This window comes from Lissotriton helveticus, chromosome 1_1 (assembly GCF_964261635.1).
Source record: "Lissotriton helveticus chromosome 1_1, aLisHel1.1, whole genome shotgun sequence".
Classification (NCBI taxonomy): Eukaryota; Metazoa; Chordata; class Amphibia; order Caudata; family Salamandridae; genus Lissotriton; species Lissotriton helveticus.
The window spans coordinates 1,468,380,561-1,468,401,951 of NC_136057.1; the positions used below are offsets into that span (position 1 = coordinate 1,468,380,561).

Below are 21,391 nucleotides of genomic sequence, written 5' to 3' on the forward strand. Positions count from 1 at the left end.
GTACTGTGTAGACATTAAAGCATCAGTAAGGTCCCTATTAAACTTCTTTCCATTGCAAATGTGTGGACTACTTAGGATGGATGTCACACAGCATACTGAGATTGGTTTGAGATATGACGTACATAATGACAGGTTGAGTCGTATGGATGGATGGTCATGCTGTTATGTTGATTTCTGTGCTCACTCTAATTTTATGCTATTTAATTGGCCTTTGTTTCTGTAAAATGGAAGATATGTTATGTCCTGTCCCATGTTTACTGTACTATTGATGTGATGTCATTACTTAGTTGTAGGAATGTATGATGTCTGAGAGACTAAATGTATGATGCCTGGTGGAGTCTTTGACATAGTAAGGCCTAATCAAGATATTGTTTTACTTGTACCAGCCAATACGAGTATTGAATTTCTCACAATTTCTAGACCATGCACTTAATAGGCTCTCAACCTGGGGTTTTCTCTATCGAAGACGAAGAAGCTCTTTCTCACCTGGTCTAGGCTGTCCGAGCTGACACTTGTAGTCAGGACCTCGATTCGGAGGTGCACCCTTCCTGATCGTACATCTTCTAGGGGAATCCACTAGAAGAAAAGTAAGAGTGTGGAAAATTATAAAAGGCAACTGTGAGGTGAATAAAGGATGGGCGAACAGTGGAGAAAGAGCGAGAAGGACAAGAGAAAGAGAAATAGATGAGACGGGAGGATGAACAGACAATGGACATCATAAAGAGGTGTTGTAATTAAGTAAATAGGCTAACCCATGCAAAGGTAAAGGTAAAGAGGACGAGAAGTCAAGTCGTAGGACAGCAGGAGATCAAGAGGAAATGAAGGAAAAAAGCAGAACGGGAAGGGTTAGAACGTTTTGTCTGATTTCCACTCCCTTCATTTCCTTAGCTAAAATCCTTTCTTAAAACCACCAATCTCATCCATAGTGGTTACCCCATCTAATTCTTATTGACAGCAGATATAGAATTTTAATTACAAATTCTGAAGAAAAAGTGTCTAGAAAATGAAACCACTGCTAGAAAACCATCTAGTCTGTCTTTATGTATTGATTAACGAACCATGTTTGGAACTTCTCTGCTTCATCCTTAGTCAACCACACCATATTGTCCATTGTGTGCTTGTATATGATACTGAACGTGGAGAAGTGACACTTAATGTCCAGTCAAAGAATAACATTAACTGAGGTCCTGAATGCATCAGGCACAACTTCTGCAATTACACCCAATGACCAGTCTAAGTATGGTACTGGCTGTTATCCTGCAGGGGACAGATGACAACCAGATCACCGGTCGTCAGTCATAGTGTGGCATTGGCTATGGGCATGGAGGAAGCATGCTGGTGTAGCAGTGACACCCAGTTGCCAGTCAAAGTATGGTAAGGGTTGCTTTCATACAGATACAGACACTGACATCAAATTCCTAGGGCCACTAAATATAAAAAATTGTGGAGACTATTCTGAAATTTGCTTATATAGTGACAGTCACAACTGTCAAGCATGCGAGGAACAAATCCAGTCCTGGTTTCAACTTTTGAAATGCAATTGATGCCTTATCTGTCTAAAGCCATTAACAGAGGAGATGTGTGTGGGTGAAGACAAAAAGTGTTGCTTTTGCTGGGTTGCCCTTTGGAGTACAAAAGTCAAAAGCGGTGAAATCCAACATAGTCTGGACGCATACAAAACAAAGAACAGGGAAAATATATAATACATTCTAATAATACAGAAAATGAAGGAAAACAGAAGGAGCATGAATTGTCTTACCTCATCCATAAATTTGCTTTGGACAACCTTCTCAAGGCTTATCTTAAATCTACAAGATTAGATAAAAAAAATAAACCTTATAAGGATCCAGGAAAATTCAAAACACTTGAATAAGACAAGAGCAACCAAGATGGATCCATCTGCCCCTTTCACGGTCCTTGTTGGTGCTAAACCTGAGGTGGATAGACTGCAGAACATACAAAGGCAGTCTCTTCACCTGAAGCGCCTCTTGAAAGGGGTTCATTCATTCATTTATTATTTTACTTTTTCATAACTTGCCTGCCACTTTTTGTATCAAATCCCATTTACTTCAAAAGCAATATAAACATGTTAATGTGTTAAGGTAAAAAAAAGTGTGGCAGAGGTTTAAGCATCTCCCAGCATTATATACATACTTGTGCTAGAATACCATTAAAGCACAGCACCCTTTGAAGCCATCAACCCTTCTTAAAGCCCCTATCCCAAAGGCCAAGGCATGACAGTGCATATGGCAATTATACATTGAAAATAGTTTACTGAATGAGCAATAAGAAATCGTTTTAGTTTACAAAAATAAGCTACACATAAACCAAAAAACGGGAATTGTAAAATGGACTTTCAACGCTGCTAAAATATAATTAATTCAAAAGGCATTGAAGGCATGTTTTCCACCATCCACCCAATTTTCCGCAACAAAACAGTTCCAGAGCAGACCTTCCAAGGAAATCATCTTTGTCAATATCCTTATCGAAAAGCTCCACTGCCACATCTTGACCTGGAACGTCATCCACAAGGACCTGGAATAAAAATTACACATATTGGCTTGCACAGGACGATGAATGAGCACATTGTGTTGAAGTCTGAAAATCACAGTGGTACATGACATTCCTTCTCTATTCTAGCTAATGTATTCTATATCCAAGGTGCCTCTGTTCTTCCCAGTCTGGCTATGGTGTGAGGCTAAATTCTTTGGAGGGTGATTTTGTTTAGAACTGTTTGGTGCACCAGCAAAGTGACACACTTGGAAGATAGAGCATCAGTAATGGTAGATGGTTTAAATAGAAAAGTTCAACTTATTGCTGTCCCAATGCCTTTTAGATGGGGCAATTCTAGACACTTGGCGAGCAAAGTAAAGAGATAGGATTTTCCTCTTCAAGTCCCCTCTAAATTAAATATTTTGTTTAATGTTTCCTGTTAAGGTAGAATCTTTCTAAGATCAGCAGAAATGTTTTCTAATGTGTCCTGGGTAAAAAGGGCTAGTACTAAACACTTCAGGACTAGTACCCTGTCACTCCTGTAAACTGCTTAAGGTCAGAAGAATGAAACAACCAACTCTCGTCTCTGTCCTCGTTATAAACAGCATGTGAACCAATAACAAATTCACGATGCAAAATATTTCATCCACCCATAGGTTTTAGTAGTTTGGGGAATGGAGGAAACAGGGACTGGCTGAGTGGAAGTTAGACAACTGCAGTCACAGAGGTTGAAAGATCCCACCTCTTCTCTTTGTCTAAGGTGGGTAGTGTAAACTCTGTGTGAGCAGAAAAATCAAAATCAGGGAAAACCCAGAGGGGGGCTTCAGTCCAGGAAGAGGACAAGAAATTAAGCAACTTTCATATTTACAACACAGTGACTTAGTGTACATCTCAGGAGAGGTGTGGCTGCCCTTGCACTTCTTTCATGAATGAACTGGCATTTATAAAGGGTTCTAGTACTCCAAGGAGTGTCCTGGTGCTATTCACCTCTGCCCACACATAGAAGGCCTAATCTGTTATAGATTTGGTTAAACAACCATGTCGCCAGTCCTACATGGGAGGGATGTGTTAATCGAGAGCCAGACCGGGTCCTGAAATAAACCCCTTTTCAGGGGTAAATCTTTAGCTCAATTGAATCATTTGCTAAAGTAAGGGCAGATCTTGTTCATCTGGGAACAAGGCATCAGATTGTAGCACCACTCAGATTGTGACTACATCTCATACTATATGGCGTCATAGCTAGGGAAACCAGACATGGATAGTCACATAATTTTAAAAACCCAAGGTCAGACCAACATAATTTCAGCAAGGAATCTCAGATTCTGACATCAATCAGAAATACTGTCAATAACAGACTGAAATAACTCAAAGAACCTGAGATGATACAGCAATTACTGCAGTAATCTGATGTCAGACTCCAAAATTACTCTAGAAACCTCATATTAGGCTGTGACATCACTCCAAGAAGCTGTTAGATGGTCATTCAAACACTACAAGATCCAGACATGAAAATATAGCATATCACTTCCAGAAAATGACAGCAAGCAGATACATGATTGCTAGACACACCAGTCAAACTAATCTTACTCAAGACAATTCATGTCAGATATCAATAACACTCTGGGAACTGAAGGTCAGCCTGTGACGCCACACCAGAAACCTGATGGGAGACTGTTGCATTTCTCCAGGACCTGGATATCAGACTGTAATAACATTCTGTAAACCTGTCAACAGCCTCCAGACATACAAGATAGAGGTGCACCTACCTCGTACATCTCATTCCATCGGGGGTTCAAGTTCTCCTTGATCACACGGCTACGAAATTTCTTTCCTCCGACCTGGATCACAGCGTATGGATCTGAGGCACCCTTCACCAACCCCTTCATGAAGTTATCCTTGGCGATGAGATTCTCTGCTTCCACCAGGTGGATCCGGAGGGCATTCTGCGCAGAGGACAGCAGAAGAAAGTGATTGCGTTTCTCTTCCTTGGCTTACTTGGAGCCGCTTCTCCAATCTCACACTAATTGGAGCCGCTTCTCCAAACTAATACACTAATTGGAGCCGCTTCTCCAATCTTACACTAATTGTTTGCTCTGAAGTTGTGTTCATGTAGGGATAGTGGAGTGGGTGAAAAGGTAACATCAAGATATGCAAAATCACAAGCCATGAATAACGAACAAGAGATTCATTCTTTGTAAGGAGCTGGGGTAGGAATGGTGGCAGTGCTCGAGGGAGCGATTTCAAGCAAAGAGGGTTTTTTACGCAACAGAGATTCTGAAGTTCAGTGTGGAGGATAGATTCAAAGACACAGGGCGGGAACCGGTGAAGTCAAGGGCAGTTATAAAAAAGAGCATGTCACCAGCGGCCATTATGCTGGCTAGCACAAGTATGCAGATCACCCTCTGCAAGATCTGAAACATAGTCAGAGGAGCATCAATAGGTCATGGCTTGCTATTTGTACAACTGGAAATGGAAGTCTTTGCAAAAACTGTGCCTTAACGCAACCCATTTGAAAATTCTGCATTGTTCCATTCAGCTTTCTAACAGCTTTGTTCCCTACCATATAGTCAATAGATACCACTGTCTGACTCCAGGCTGAACATCATACCGGATGTCAGTGCAGTCTCCAAAAGCATTTTACAGCATCACTGACAACTACAGAAATCCTCTCTCTAATTTTTAAATCTACTCTGGCTGGACTGCACGGGTTCTTGCTAGTGCCTCTTCACTACTGGACTATTGCAACACCATCTCAATGGTGATCCTGGACAAGATCATCAGCGGGATGCAAAGGAACCAGAAACATATGGATTGTATCATACTGTACCAACTGCCTTCAGTATAAGGCAATAAAAGAAACATCCCAATTCAGAGCACTCTGCCTTGTGCAAATTTCACTTCTTAAAAAGACACAGGACTACACCACCAAGGTGAACAACCCATACAAGATTGTTAGAACTACCTTGCCATGCAATCGGCTGCATACAAACCATTTGGCCAAAGATTTTTTTACACACAATATTCTATCTCCTGGAACTCTATTGTGCTTCCAAAGAAAACTTCCAGAGACTCTGCAGACAGCTGAAGAGTCATCTTTTAATCTTAGCTTAAAGCCTACGGAAGGCCACTTCTTTGTGCAGCACCCTAACCCTTTTTCTAAAAATGCTTTAAATAATCTGCGGAAGTACCCAAGTGCCACATAAAAAACTCCAATAAAATGAAAGTGAGAATTTAATGGAAACCGAAAGAGATCTAAAGCAGCAGGGACGCTTCCTGCCAGCGAAAATACAAGGACAGATTTTGTCATTTCTTGTCCATACACAACAAATGTGTGTATTGCACAGTGACATCCATGTAGGCAGCAATGGTCAGCAGTATGCTCGATACACACCGGCTCAGTTATTGAATGCACTGAGTGCATTATAGGGAGGTGGCCAGTCTCAGGGCAAACCCGCTATGTATTGTTCTACATACTTTAAGTGCTCTTCAGCAGCCGCAGTAGCACTGGTACCTCTTTCCCAAATCTGATGTTGGAGCTCGTGATGGTGGGTAAAGGCTTCGCCTCTGTGTTGATGGTAGTGAATGCAGTTTGCTGCTCCTTTTCTGGTGTCCCTGTGGCAGATCTAGGTGAAGGGCTCACAACCTTATCAAGAGCATCTTGGAACAGAATCTGCAGAACAAAACAGAAACAATTAAAACAACAGCATTGAGTTACATTGGTGCACCACTAGAGGTGAAACCCTAGATCTTTCCATGGAGAAGGAGAAGCAGGGAATTGCCATGGGCAGAAGTATCCTGATCCAAGATTGCAGTAACTACGCAGGGTCTGACCGAGAATGATGTGGGTCATAGGCAAGACCTCGGATGATGCAGAAAATAGCACAAAAAGACCTCTATCAACAGGTCTCAGTGTGGGCACAAGAGGTGAGGTCTTGTTTACTTCTGCCTCTCTCAATGTTAAGAGTATTTGGCTAAAATCCAATGAACACGTTTCTGAGCACGAAGGACGTCAGTTCCATCAGTCCTATTCACCAAAACGCATTTCTATCTCAAAAAGCCAGATTACATGGGCTGTGATAACTATTTTGGTATTTCCGAGATTACCCAATGTACATCTAGATTGCAGAAGAAGCCCCACTCGTAAAAAGGGACTACTACTGAGCACCGACCACCACATTAACTGACAGGAAAGCAAAAATGTCTCTCCTTGAGCCATGTTGAAGGTGGAGGGAACCAGAGAAGTTACCTCTCCTTAAGTCTCCAGCCGGAGCACAATGAAAAGCCTCAACATCTGGAAGAGGTGGCACTGCAGATCACACATAATGTACATTGATATGTTTCGACAGGATTAAAAAAACAGATTTCTCCCATTTCCTGGGTTTTACAAAATAAAGCTCCATGAGACTTCCTGGGGTACCTTTGGCTTCAGATCTGTGAAGGCCTTTCACACTCACCCGCAGGACAAGCTTCATGTAGATACGGCTGCCTGAACCAGACTTCTCCAGCTGGAAGGCTTGATCTAGAGTCATGTTTTCAGCAATTAGCAGACGACTCAGCTGTATCTTCAGGGAGCCTAGAGTGACTTCACGATCCTCATCTTTCACCTGTAGATGAGAAAAACAAAGAAGAATAGCTGGGTGACGGGCCTCTTTTGGATGGTGGTGCCAAGTTAAAGGAGTAATACCATGGTCAGGAAACAAACCTGGATGTCCAAATCCTGGCTCTGTGGATCACTGACAAAGAAGCCAAATGGCTGCTCCCAGACAGGGCTAACTGTGTTCTGGACATTCTGTGGGTGCGAAGTAAGATGAATTGAGTAAGTGCATGCCAAGGGGAAACAAATACATTTCCTATACTCTGGCCTAGAGCTACCACAAAGCCAGTACTCTTACACTATTTGCAACAGAACCCTACAGCTACCATTCTTAGCTATTTTCTGAAGCTACCACAAAACTAGAACTCACATTATTCCCAACATCTCCTTCACCAAGCGCATTCACATAATTACCGGCAGATCGCCACAGACATCATTCATAGATCACTACATTAAAATCTGCTTTGTCGATTGGTTTCCTTGATTTTTCTTTGTTAGAAACTACAGGTATTTTGAAGCTGCACACTGAGAAATCACTAACCAGATTTTCAATTCATAATCGTCCCTTACAATGTGAAGAGAAATTTTAAGACTTGTTATATGTTTATATGTTTATCGTAATTGTATGAAAATTTACTTTTTTTAGTTTCTCATGCACACACCTTGCCTGTTCTTTGCACGAAGGAGCTGCAAAAGAGCTGGGCCTGGTTCCCTTTGCACTGGCCCCTGTAGCCTAAAGATGGCAGAGTGGGGGTGGCATGGGGGTAAACACCACATCCCTTAAATGAACTTAGATGAAACAGAAATGGAATGAGCAAGGGGAATACTAGGCCTGCTGATACAGTGAAGCATCAAATGAGTAAGGGATAGCAGAATTTGGAGACGTGTGGTTCAGGCCTGCTTTTCCAAGGAGATTTATGGGCAGGGGTCACCAAACCAATTTTGGCGAGACCAGCATTGTTTCCAAAGGACGGGTGGAATGTAAATGGCTTTCTCAAGGGGCATTCCATGTTTTACTGTTAACTGTTGTGACATTTTGAAAGTTCCAACCAGACCCCTCACTTTACATAATTTTATGAATAAGTCATAAACCTGTGGTAAACTAGGGAGTAGCTGGAAGAAGAGGATCAACGTAGGAACATCTCCCCACCTCTGCTGGGCTTGTGATGTTTTATACCTGATCGTGTCTGAGATAAAAGTTTCTAAATTGCACTTACATACTTTATGTGGAAAGTCTACAGCCTTTCTCATGCAGGACAAGACTTGGGCAAAAACTAGAAGGAAGAAGTTGGAGTTTGTTTGTGGTCTGTTAGCCCATGAGTTAGGCCTATAATCTGTTTTCCTGTTAACTTATCTTTCTTGTTGCTGTATCTGTCAGAAGCGCCTTGAGACCTGACGGTGATTTGGCGCGATATAAAACCCAGATAACGATAACGATGAAGCCAATTCATATGAGTGCTCCCTAGACGAGGAACACGCCTGGTAGTCAGAACACGTTGGGAAGACAGCCAGACTGCAAATGTATATGGTGCAGAATGTGGAAAAAGAGGGGAGACTGCTAGAACACTGTGAGAAAAATGTAACTGTTAACACCAAAAATAGTGTGTTTCTAACAGAGGATCAGAGTGAGCTAATCTCCTGGTGGCCCTTGGGGATTCAACAAGGCACCAAAAAGACTCTTCCTGTTATGCAGAACAGTTTACCAGTTATATCTGGTTTGGCACTGACCTTTGGGAAAATTCTGTTGAAACTGTTCAACTTTCACAGTCAACCAGTATTTAAAAGGAGAGCTATCCGGTGGAAGGCAAAGACTTTGATGTTCGCACCAAGGTCAGAACTTACACCTGGGAAGGTGGAAGCACTGTCTACTGGCTTAGACAGACTCGGAAGGACCAGAAGAGACTCTGGGCCAGATGTATCACCTTTGTTTGTGGTTGCAAACGGGAAATCGGCCCGTTTGCTACCGCAAAATGTAAGGTTTGTACATCTGGTCCTCTATCTACTGTGCAGACACAAGACCAGGGACAACTCTGAAGAAACTCTGTGACATCTAGCGGCTGTGAATTGTGCTTGCACACAGTGACTGACTCCCATCCAGCTACTCAGCCTGACTGAAGGCAAGAGGCAGCCTGCAGCTGGAAGTAGTGCTGTGCTACTGGAGCGGAAGGAATTCTGTGTCAAGACCGGATGCTCAGGTTATGCTTTATTTCTTTATTAGCTCCAAACAGCAGCCAATCAAGCCATAAGAGAAACAGCAGAAACACCTTATGTAGACTATACATTCCCCATAAATCCCATATATCACACCCCCGCCAAAGCCCCAATCATATCCTGTCACAGTTATCCCATAACGGAGACACTATCTTTCTTTGCTGCACTGCAGTCAGATAAGTGTCTCTCTGAGTATTGTTGCTCTACTTATTTGATTGCTCTCTTCATGATTTTTGTATATGTATGCGGTCATTACTTTCTTAGTTGGTGCTCAAACCCCTCATAGCGGGTGAGCCTGGCGCTTCCTACCTTTTCTACTCTGTTTGCAGGGGTGCCTGATCGGCTGTTTGCTTGAGTCGCTTGCCCACAGCGTCCCCCGCCACAGTTTCTGCTGACACACGTTGCACCTGCCCCCATTCAATATTGGTAGGCTGCTTCCTCTTTCGGCAGCTCCGCTTGGGAGCGAAGGGTGCGCAGATAGCTCAATTGGGCTACCCATGCGTAGTCCCCGTTTTAATGTTTATGCTGCCAGTGCTTTTTACACACTCAGCGGCTCAGCGCAGAGTCCCTCCACAGCTGCAATGAGGAACCTCTCCCACAGGCTGTAACAGGGGCTCCGTTTTACTGCTCCCGCATGACGCCCTGTACAGCGGAATCCCTGAGGGCTGCAAAAATTTGGACCCTGTACTTTGTGCTTCCCCTGTGCTTCAGGCCTTCGCTAAGCCTTGCTTCTTCTTGCTCCCCTCTGGGGGTATTTAATCTGTGGCCTTGCTGGCCAGCTCCTTGTTCTGCCCCCTCCATACCCCTATATTTCTCATTAAGTCTGACTCTGAGCCCTTTGACCCCAACGAAAATTAGGCCTACAGGCCAGAGGAGGATGAAGGTTATTATGATGATGATGGCCTGGTGGAGGTCACTGATCACTCTGTGTAACGCTCCTTGGGTAAGGAGCTGTCAGTGACCTTTCAACTCATTACAGAGTGCCTTGACAAGTTTGCTGGACGCTAGAAGAACTCTCCCCGTCCACCTCTTCAGCACCCTCAGGTCCCCCCCAGTCTAAATGAGTGCCCTCATGCTGAGCCCATTACTGGATTGTCACAGGACATCTTGGGTAGACATACGTATAGTGTTAAGACAGTGTCTTGTGACCCGAAGAAGGACCTTTCTCACCATGATTCAGATTCTACCCCCTTTCTTCCCCCGTTTCTGACCTTAGCATACCCCTGGGTAATAAACGTAAGAGTCCTGCAAGCCCCCTCCCGGGCAGTTCTCTTACTTCCATTCCTCATAACCCCTTGGATTTTGGCCGATATTGTCCATCCGAGGGCATAGATCTGGACCCCAGCCCCTGCGGTGGCCGACTGCATGCAAGCCCATCCCCACCAAAGGTTTGAAAAGGAGGTGCATAACTGCCTCAGAGCGAAAGGTCCCAGACCCGACCTGCTGCATAAAACAGCAGAGATTCCGGACATAGACCAGAGTATGCTCGCTTTCCTAAAGAAATATGCTTGTTACCCCAAGAAGGGTATTGAACGGTCTTGATAGCCTTGCAAGACACGCTGCTTGACGTTTCTGGCCCCTTGGCATAAATCTTGAAATTTGCTCTCGAGGCTCAGAAGAGTGTGAGAGATGTGAACCCTGAGGTCCTCTCCGGTTGCACCCAACAGTTGGTGTGCCTCCTTGGCAACGTCACCTACGCAATCTCTTTGGAGTTGGAGGTCAGTCCTTATAAGGATTGATCCCAAACTTGTTTATTTAGCCATGTCTGAAAGAGAAGCTGTTTGGGGATCATTTCGTAAAGGATATTGGGAAGTTTGTGAACACATTTACCACCCTCGACAAGGCATAGACCTCCCTCAAGAAGTTCTTTCAGGTCCTTGGCTCGCCGCTTCTTCTCACAAAGGCCCCAGAGGGGTTCCGGGATTCGACGTCGAGGGAACAGGGAGGACGCCTCTCAAGCTGGCTTCTTCCACTCCAGATCAAGGGGCTTCAGAGGTAACTTCAACAGGGTTGTTGCATCTGGCTCTCGAGCCTTCTTCAATGTTCAGTTTTCAGGGAATTCCTTTTCCTTGTTTTTCCTTGGGGGGCAGAATTTGTCATTTCATAATTTTTTTCCAGCGCTTGGGTTCTCGATACTTCCCAGGGTTACAGAATGAGTCCTCCTACAGAACTACGTCCAGTCCTCTAATCTTCCCCCTCTCCATTTTCTCTACTAGAGACATGCTTTATAGACTTTGAATTTCAAGATCTTGTAAGGAAGCAGACCACTGTTTATTGAGGTATTGTCTACTTTCAGGATCGGAACGCAAGCAGGAGTGAGATGATCTTGGTGAAGAGTCGCTTCACGGTGACCGGACGGACCCTGTTTTCCTGGAAAGATTTAGTTTTCCTATGAATTGCCATCAAGTTGGCTTCGCAGTCCCTCCTGTTCCATTGGCGTTGGCTTTGGTTCTTCAGATCTTGCTTACTTTGAGTTTATTTGCAAAGAAATAGGCAGTCAAGATGGTGTCTCTCAAATGTGGGAACTGTGGCAGGATATGACTGGTGGACTGTGGTATAGGGGTGTGATATAAGGGATGCATGGGATGTGTAGTTTACATAAGTATTTTCTACTGCTTCTCTAATGTTTAGATTGGCTGCTGTTTAGAGCTAGTAAAGAAAGAGAAGCATAATCCTCGCCTCTGTGTCCTTAACAGAATTTAAAAAAATTATTGCGAGTGCTAGAAATGTTTTAGTCTCCAGTGGCTATATGTGAGTAACTAACAAGTTACTTACCTTCAGTAATGCTCTTTCTGGTAGAGACTCGATCTAAATGCAGATTCTTCAACTTTTCAATATTCCCCAGGAGTCCGACTCAGTACGGAAACTTTTGAGCAGTACCTCTGTTTGCCAGGAGGTGATGCTGTATGGCTCTGCAAGGACGCCGTTCAGCTCTGGAAATGACGTGAAGCCTATATAGGCATCACTCCTGTGTGCTGACATCAGTTGCTTTCTTGGCTGTTCGCTCCCTCAGATACAGAGCCAAACCAGCCAACTGGCTGGGCCATCATGCAGATTCCTAGACTTGGAATCTTATTAAAGGGTAGAGCCCAAATCACAGACAGGATGGGAGGGTCTGTGAGGAATCTGTGGTTAGATAGAGTCTTAACCAGAAAGAGCGTTACAGAAGGTAAGTTATTTGTTTTTCTGAAGAGACGTCTAACAGCACATTTGTCACTTTTTGAATAGGTACACCAGCAGTACCTATAAGGAAGTGGGTTTGTGAATTGGCTCAAACCAAGAAGTCCTGTAGGACCAAGTGGGCAAAGTGCCCCTCTCTGCGAACCTGGGTGTTCAGACAGTAGTGCATCGTGAATATATGGAGAGACGCCCACATAGCTGCCTGGCAGATGTCCAGGACAGGAACTCTGCGTGCCAACGCAGTTTTGCTCCTGGTAGAACTGGCTCGCAAGACATCTGGAGGCTGGTTTTTGGCCAATGCGTAGATCTTAATGCAGAGCACGATCCAGCCGGAAATGGCCAGTTTCTGCACAGCCTTGCCTTTTCTTGCCCTGGAGAACCTCACACAGAGCTGATCATCCACCCAGTATTTTCTGGTACATCAATGTAAAAACTCTACTCTTTTTGGGTCCAAGCGATGGAGTGTCTCCTCCTGCTTAGAGAGGTGAGGTGGAGCACATAACGCCGGCAGGGTGATGGCTTGACTTGCGTTGAACGGTGTTACAACGTTTGGCAAGATGGATGCCACGGGTTCACCTCACTGTTTTCAAATATTGTCTTTTGTGCCCTCACATGCAATTGTGCTCATTCACTTGCTCAGTTTCTCACTCACAATTGCACTTCCACACACTTTCACAATCACTGACACTCACTCGAACCTACTGGTGTACAGGGGCTCTGATCTGAACTCCTGTGCTACAGGATTTCTGATTTAATAGGGCAGTCAATGCAGTTGCAAAAGAGCCATGGTTGCACCTGCTGCACCATTGATACAACAATCCCACTCCTTCTCACAATCCCCCCTCACTCATTCTAGCTCCCTCACACGGTTTTACTCATTCTGTTATTCAAATTCACTCTCTCGTCCATTGATTCTTACTCTTTCATTCTCACTGACACTCTCAAACACATTAAACTAACTCACTCTCATCCAATCTCGTTCTCTCTCAATCACTCACAACCCCACTTTCACGTACATATACACAGAGAAACAACACTGACATTTGCCCCTGCATGCAGAGCGAGAGGAAGAAGAAAACGGATACAGGAGTAAACCCGTTGCCCCAGTTGAGACCGGGTAAGCTGAATAACAAAAAGAACAATGTCTCAACAGTTACCACAAGGTTCTGGGTAGCAAGGACAGAGTAATGAACAGAAAGTATGGGTTCTAACATGTTGTGATAACTGTTTCACTCATCGAGTGAGTTGAGCCTCTGGGCAACAGAGTTGCAGCGTGTGATCCACCTACATTCACATTTATTCAGTAGTAGTTGGAGGTTGCCGCCATGGATGGGTAGTAGTGAACGATCTATGACCTGCCATGTCATGTCTGTCTCAGAGTGGTTGTGTTCTTTAAAATGGGTAACCAAAGATGCTGTTGTGACGTTACATCTAATGCGGCTCTTGTGTTGGGCAATGCGTTGCTTCACCATTTGGGTGGTTTGGTCAATATAAAGTAAATTACATGGGCAGACGGATGAACACAACCACTCTGAGACAGACATGACATGGCAGGTCATAGATCGTCCACTACTACCCATCCGTGGTAGCAACCTCCAACTACTACTGAATGTAGGTGGATCACATGCTGCAACTCTGTTGCCCAGGGGCTCTACTCACTCGATGAGTGGAACACAGTTATCACAATAAGTTAGAACCCATACTTTCTGTTCATTATTCAGTCCTTGCTACCCAGAACCTTGTGGTAACTGTACCTTTGTTTAAATCCACTTAGCTCGTCTATGCTTGCAAATATGCTTGTATCACTTGTACTTAACCTGATTCTCCATGTACCCGAAAGACCCCCTAGGGCTATTGATACTATATTACTTTTGTTCCCCTTTAGAGCCTTGTAACAAATGTACTCATTGATTTGAACGTACAAGTCTTACTTGTACATGCCGCCTAATTCTGCAGGCCAATCTGAATTTCCAATTCAATGACATTCATGTGCATGACAATCTGATTTGTTTTTCCACTATTAATTTAATTCTATTTATGTTTTTATGCATGGCACTCTTGCATAATTTAATGCAGGGCAGTCAGTACATATTGTTTGAATCACCGTCCTTCCAATTCCGTAACAGGGATACCAAATTGTCGCATTTTGTTCTTACTTGTACATGCCGCCTAATTCTGCAGGCCAATATGAATTTCTAATTTAATGACGTTCATGTTCATGACAATCTGTTTTTTCCCCCCGCTATTGTTAATGTAATATTATTTCGTTTAACGGTTTTATATATTCCATTCTTGCATATATTATGGAGGCCAGTCAGTACTTTTTATTTCCAATCCCTTAACAGAGATACCAAATTGTCGCAACTTTTATCTCCATGATGTAATTTATGATGTCACACTATCTCGGTGTCTGTACTTTGACGACCATCTTGCTTCCGCCGTCTTTCCCGGGGCACGCAGTACGTTGTCCCACGCATACTAGCTCCCAATTGCCTCTAATTGTACGTGATTGATCGGCCAGCCTGCTGGCACTTATACCGAATTTGCCCCACAAACTGGTTAGACTCTTAACATGTCCCTCAGGATTCATCCCGGCTCCTCTAGCACAGTACCTTACCGGTCGTGCAGACCTCTACAGCACTGACCGCTCTTCTAGCCACGTACTTCTCTTCCCCTCCAGGCCGTGACTCCTGCACGCCGAGGTAAGATTGCCTTGATGAAGGTTCTCGCCCGAACTTTCACTGCTTTTCCGGTCATTCCCCTCATTAACTCTAGTTCTGGTTCCCTTCCTTCCCTTCCTTCTAGACCTCAAGTCCTCACCCCCGGTCTTCATTCATTTGACGACCTGCAGGTATCTCCCACGCCGGTACCTGCTAATTACCTACACCAACCGAACGCCCGTAATTCAATTACCCTGACCGCATGTCCCTTCTTTTCTGTTTCTACTGCGGTTCCTGCAAAGTGGATCTCCCTTTCCCTGGATTCTTTCTCCCTCATAGTGCCACCAGGTATCCTCCAATTACTTACCTGGTGCTGTCTCTTCCCTTTTTTTACTCGTTTCTTCGGGGGCCAACTTATTCTGATTATTCCTTTATTTTCTTTCTTATCCTAAACAGCACTATTCCAAAAAACAAGTAACCATCGTCCTGATGATGACCTTTAATTAAATAGGTCGAAACGCTGTCGACTCCACAACGCCATTCGCGGTTATTAGATGGTCATTCGCAAAAAATGAAACTGTACTTGTATTTGTTAAAATCATATGTTTGACCGCTAGAAATTATTGTTTTTACTGCTTTTCTGCAGCCTCACGTTGTTCTCTAATCACTTGTGTCGCTGCGCAGTTCACTCACACCAACACTTTCAGTGCACAATTGGTTGTTATGGTTACTGCAATCTAGTTGTATCGTAGTGCTGCTATAACTATGTGCAAATAACAACCCTTCCACTCTACCTACGTCTCCCTCGCCCCTTCCCCCCCTCCTGTGTGATTAAGACACCTTTTACAAACAGTCCTTTCTGAATGATATACTGGTTGAGACATTGTTCTTTTTGTTATACTCGCACACAGAGCAGCAGGGCCTGGTTTCAGATGAAGTACCACCACAAGCAGTCTCCCAGATTCTTGACAGGATTGGAAGCACAACCCTATCAGAAGCGGAGACAATGCTTGAGATCCTGCACCTGCTGCACTGTGTGGCTCCTCACTGGCCACAGGGATGCACTTACCTGAGTCCTGACAGCCACATTTTAGCAGATATAGTGGGCTACAGGAGGCATGCACAGTATGTCTGCTAATTAAAACAGATTGTGCCTGTGTTGAGGGATTATAGTTGAAACATGTCCCTCGCCTGGGCAACCGAGACATCCATCTACAGAGTGCTGGGTTTTCAAACAAAACTTTGCAGTTGGATCGTGGTTCAGCCCCATCTTCGCCTGCTGGAGAGGCTGAGAGTTTTGACCTACACACTACAGAGTTCATGTAAACATGAAAGTCGTGTTTGCATGCACACTGGTAAATTAAATTATTGTAATCATTTAATTTAGCAGTGGTTCCTTGGGGATAGAGGTGGCAGGCTACACCATGGAGCCCGTGAAAAGGAGCTGCTACTGAGGGCTGGTCCGACAACTGTAAAAAGGTAGAAAGAACCAAAAGGTCCCCTTAACCGTGCCGAGAGCAAAGTCTTGCTGTGCAAGGAACAAAATGAACAACAGAATGTCAGATAACTTGGTCTGGAGTGACTCAATCTGGCGTGTTCCGCACCAAACCATAAATTTGTCCTAATGACAGGAGTATACATTTTTTTGTCGAGAAAGGCCTGGCTGCCATGATGACATCAACCACCTCCGGGGAAAAGTCGAAGATGTTCAACTGTCGCTGCTCAATCTCTATGCATGAAGATGGAGATTTAGAAGGCCTGGGTGTAGAACCCTGCCCTGTTGCTGCAACAGCAAGTTGTCCCACAGGGGCAATCTGATCATAAGACAGATGCTCAAGCCCAGAAGATCCACATACCATACTCTCCATGCCCAATTTGGGGCCAATACGGTGACTTCATTCAGGTCGTTACTGATTTTCTTCAGACCTCAGGCCAGGAGTGGTATCGGCAGGAAGGAGTACAGGAGTCCCAAGTTCCACTTGAGGTGGAATGTGTTCCTTAACGTGAGGCACCTTGGAGGCAGGCAGGCAACATCACACCACTTAGCGAAACTGAAGCTTCTTCTAGCAACTTATCAAGTGATGACAGTGAGGAGGTACCGGTTACAGTAACAACTACCCCTACACCTGAATCTAATTTGTTAGAGGAAGTCCACCGCCTACGGAGGGGGAATCGAGAAACTGGCAGGAATCGGAATACAAATACAAGAGGACCAGAAGAGGCAGGAGAGGAAGAGGGAAATCAAGGGACAAGGCTAAAGAGGAGCTTGAGGTCATGGAAGCCACAGCCCTAAATGATGTTACTGAAGTAAGTGATATTGAAATCATTAATTTATCTGACCAACAATTGTCTCCTGACATGATTTGTGTTCTTAAAAAAGGTTTAGGGTTCTGTCCAGCTAGGAGGCAAGACTGGGTGATGACCAAGATAGATCTTTTTAAATTTACTAGGAGGCTTAAATTGAAAAAATTCTTTTGTAATACACCTGAGAAAGAAACACCCACTACTAAAAACTTGAGTAATCTCACTATACAAGAACTTAAAGAGACGCAGCTCCTGTTATCTCTAACAGAAACTGAAGATGACCCTGCTACATTAGCCAAAATCATAGAAGATTTAGAAGTAGAACGCTATGTGACAGAAAGCAGTGGTCTTAAAACAAGCTCTAAATGGACTCCAAGGTTAACACAAGGAAATGTTATCGATGTATTCTTTAAGGCTGTCAGTCAGGATATTGATCGTGAATTAGAACATAAACGTTCGAGTTACTTGCATCCTAGACAGGATAATTTAACACCAGGAGAAAGGAAAGCCCTCAATGAACTTTTGAACAATAAGGAAATAATAATTCGGAGAGCTGCCAAAGGTGGCAACCTGGTTTTACAGAATAGCATTGATTATAAAAGTGAAGTTTTATCACAACTAAACGATAAACGTTACTACACAAGGCTAGAGTCTAACCCAATGAATACCTTAGTAGAAACGGTAAATACTAAAGTGAGGGAATGGTACGATCTATCACTAATTAATCATGATGAATACTTGTATTTACAAACTACATTTCCGAGATCACCATGTCTATATACCTTGCCAAAGGTGCATAAATGCCGAGACAAGCCCCCAGGAAGACCGATAGTCTCGGGCATTGGAGGGCCAACTGAACACCTGTCCGAATACATTGATACATTTCTTAGAGACTTTGTACAGAATCTACCATCTTTTGTTATGGATACGAAATATATACTTAACATATTAAATGACATTACTTGGGAAGAAGGGATGATTTTAGCTACACTTGATGTGGTTTCCCTTTATTCTAATATTGATCACACTCTTGGAATCAATGCTCTTGACTTTTTTCTTAGCAAGCGAGCTGCTGAACTTTATGATCATTCACAGATGTTGCTACAAATGACCGAACTAATATTGAAAAACAATGTGTTTTTGTTTGATGGTGCATGGTACCGCCAAGAACTTGGGACAGCGATGGGAGCCAAATTTGCTCCGTCTTTTGCGAACCTATTTATGGGTTGGTACGAGGCGGAGCGAATTTGGGGACCCAGTAATAAGGAGTGGATACAGTATATCCATTACTGGGGTCGTTTCATTGACGACTGTCTGCTTATCTGGACAGGATCGGTTGAACAATTACATGGATTTTTTGATTACTTAAATGATAATATGTATAATCTACGATTTACAACGCAGTATGATTATAACATGATTACATTTCTTGATGTTGAGCTATTTGTGCATGCAGGCAAACTAAATAGTAGAATGTATAGGAAACCTACTAGCTGTAACTCAGTATTACATGCCAAAAGCTGTCACCCTATGAATCAGATTAAATCCATCCCGTATGGAGAGATGGTGAGAGCTAGGCGAAATTGTTCCCTAAATCAAGACTTTCAGGAGAATATATCAGACATATCCATGAGATTTGAAAAGAGAGGATATGATAAGAAAACTATAGACACAGCTCTAGACAGAGCAAAGAAACTGAAGCGCAAAAATACCTTAAAGATTAAACCTAAGAGGAAGGAACTTGAAGGTGTAACTAAGGTTAGAATGATCACCAATTACAGTACAGAAAGCAGTAGATTGTATTCTATTTTGAAAAGACACTGGAATTTACTCAAACTGGATCACGACATTTCCCCTTTTGTTACTCACTACCCTTCCCTAACTTTTAGGAAAGGGGTCACTCTTTCTAATCTACTTAGCCCTAGTTACCCGACCAAACCTGTAAATAAGGACTGGTTGTCGAAATTTAAAGGTTTTTACAAATGTGGTAGATGCTCTTCATGCAGATGGGCTAAGAAAAAAGTGGTGAGTTTTAATTACAATGGCACAGGAGAATATACTATTGAGACTTTCATAAATTGTGATACGACCTTTGTTGTCTATGCGATTGTGTGTAGCTGTGGCAAGATTTACATCGGTAGCACTAAGAGAAGACTAAAGGAAAGGATGGCAGAACATTTTAGAGCCATTATACAAGGTGATACTAGATACCCAACCGCAGCACATCTGATTAGGTGTTTTCAAGATAGGAAGCAACATACATTTACCTATCATGGCATAGACCGCCTAGATATAGATCCGAGAGGTGGTAACAGAATACTGAGACTTAGAAGGATGGAAGTTACCTGGCTCATTAAACTGAAAGCAGTAGAAATGGGGTTAAATGTGGATCATGAATATGAATTTTTCCTGGGCAACTAAATTTTGAAGCCTGTACATGTAGGATAGCTCTTGTCACCTAGCATACATTATATGGCTTGCATTTGTTCGATTTGTTCTCTAATATGAAATGATACGGTATTAATTGATGCTTGTACTTTAGTGATCGAACTAATTGAAGTGTAGTTTATATATTTGAATTACTGTTATTTAAATTTGAGTAATATATAATTACACTGGATTATGAGAATTTATAATTGAGAGATATTTTATGTTTTCTTTTGTATGAATTAGGATCTGTGCTTTAAACCTTTGAAACTGTGAGATATGATTAATCATTATATTCAGACAAGATGTTTACCTATTTAGTTTACTATGTAATAAGGTATGATACTTTGAACACATATTCAAGCCGTTACATTTACACTGTAATTTGTTGGCACTATGTATAGCTTATTGAGATCTATTCTCTTTACCTCTAATGTATAGTTCTGGTGTTTTTCTAGACTTTTATATCGGGTTGACGCTATGGTGGGACGGCGGAGTGAAGTGCTGGTGCCGCCTTACACCGGTAGACATCAATTAATAAATAAGTATCAGGACAATATTATAGTATTTAACAGAGGGCATAAATGAGAATTGGGTAAAATACTTCGACTCGAGTATGGATGAATAACAAGTGAATACGAGACCATTCCAAGATGGCGACGGATATTTTTGCTAGGAATTAGACCAATGGTTTCTCGTTTATTAATGGAAGAATAACTGTGGTATTACATTGTATATTCTGGTATGAAAATATATTACATGGTTAGACGTTTATAAACGAATTACCACATTCTCGCCTGTAATTCCATTACACGTTTAAATTTCGTAAACGACGTAAATCTAAAACAACGTATGAACAAGATACTAAATATAGTAACTATAATCAAACATGAGATTGTACTCTCTCACGAAATGTATCTACACTTTGCTAATATGGCGCCCAAAAACGTAGTTTATAGTATAAAGGCGACTAATCAAGATGGCGCCCGAGTAGGACGCTGACACGGAGATACGCGATCCTAGGCATATGGATATTTTGAATCCGGTAAGTGAATCCCGACAACAGGAGATAGTATTCTTTAACGTGACTGGAGGTATAGACTTCAATATAGTTTACACGGGATAAATCATTTATGTTTCTGCAGATACTTAATCTTCTTGGACTGAGTCCGATACCGGCGAGAATTTTGATAAAACTTTAACTTGCTGAGGTAAGGTTGTCTCCATTAAAAACGGAGGGCAACGTATTTGCATTACTAATGCTAGCGACTTTATAACCCTGTATAGTGGTTGAATACTTAATTACTTTTACAGATATATACACTGATTATGGAAATTGGAAACTGACTACATATATGAGATTTATACTGGGAAACCTAAGCCAGGATATATAACGTTTTACAATATTGGACGTTACACTTTATGATAAGGTAAGAAGGTTCTGACCATTCTGAATAGATTAAAGTGAAGAACCAGGAGTTAATACTTATGATTAAATTCGTACAAACTACTCTTTCAGAAA

The 21,391-nt window shown here is 42.8% G+C and overlaps 1 protein-coding gene across 1 annotated transcript in view; it reads right to left on the reverse strand.

Moving 5' to 3' along the window:
* Nucleotides 1-21,391, reverse strand: part of ESYT1 (extended synaptotagmin 1) — a 433,655-nt gene that overhangs the window by 164,336 nt on the left and 247,928 nt on the right. Inside the window, exons 15-21 of the mRNA XM_078686263.1 lie at nucleotides 7,196-7,282; nucleotides 6,948-7,097; nucleotides 6,005-6,163; nucleotides 4,260-4,436; nucleotides 2,453-2,535; nucleotides 1,760-1,808; nucleotides 487-576 (exon numbers count right to left, since the gene is read on the reverse strand). Coding sequence (XP_078542389.1) covers nucleotides 487-576; nucleotides 1,760-1,808; nucleotides 2,453-2,535; nucleotides 4,260-4,436; nucleotides 6,005-6,163; nucleotides 6,948-7,097; nucleotides 7,196-7,282 — 795 coding nt within the window. The remainder of the gene's footprint in view (nucleotides 1-486; nucleotides 577-1,759; nucleotides 1,809-2,452; nucleotides 2,536-4,259; nucleotides 4,437-6,004; nucleotides 6,164-6,947; nucleotides 7,098-7,195; nucleotides 7,283-21,391) is intronic.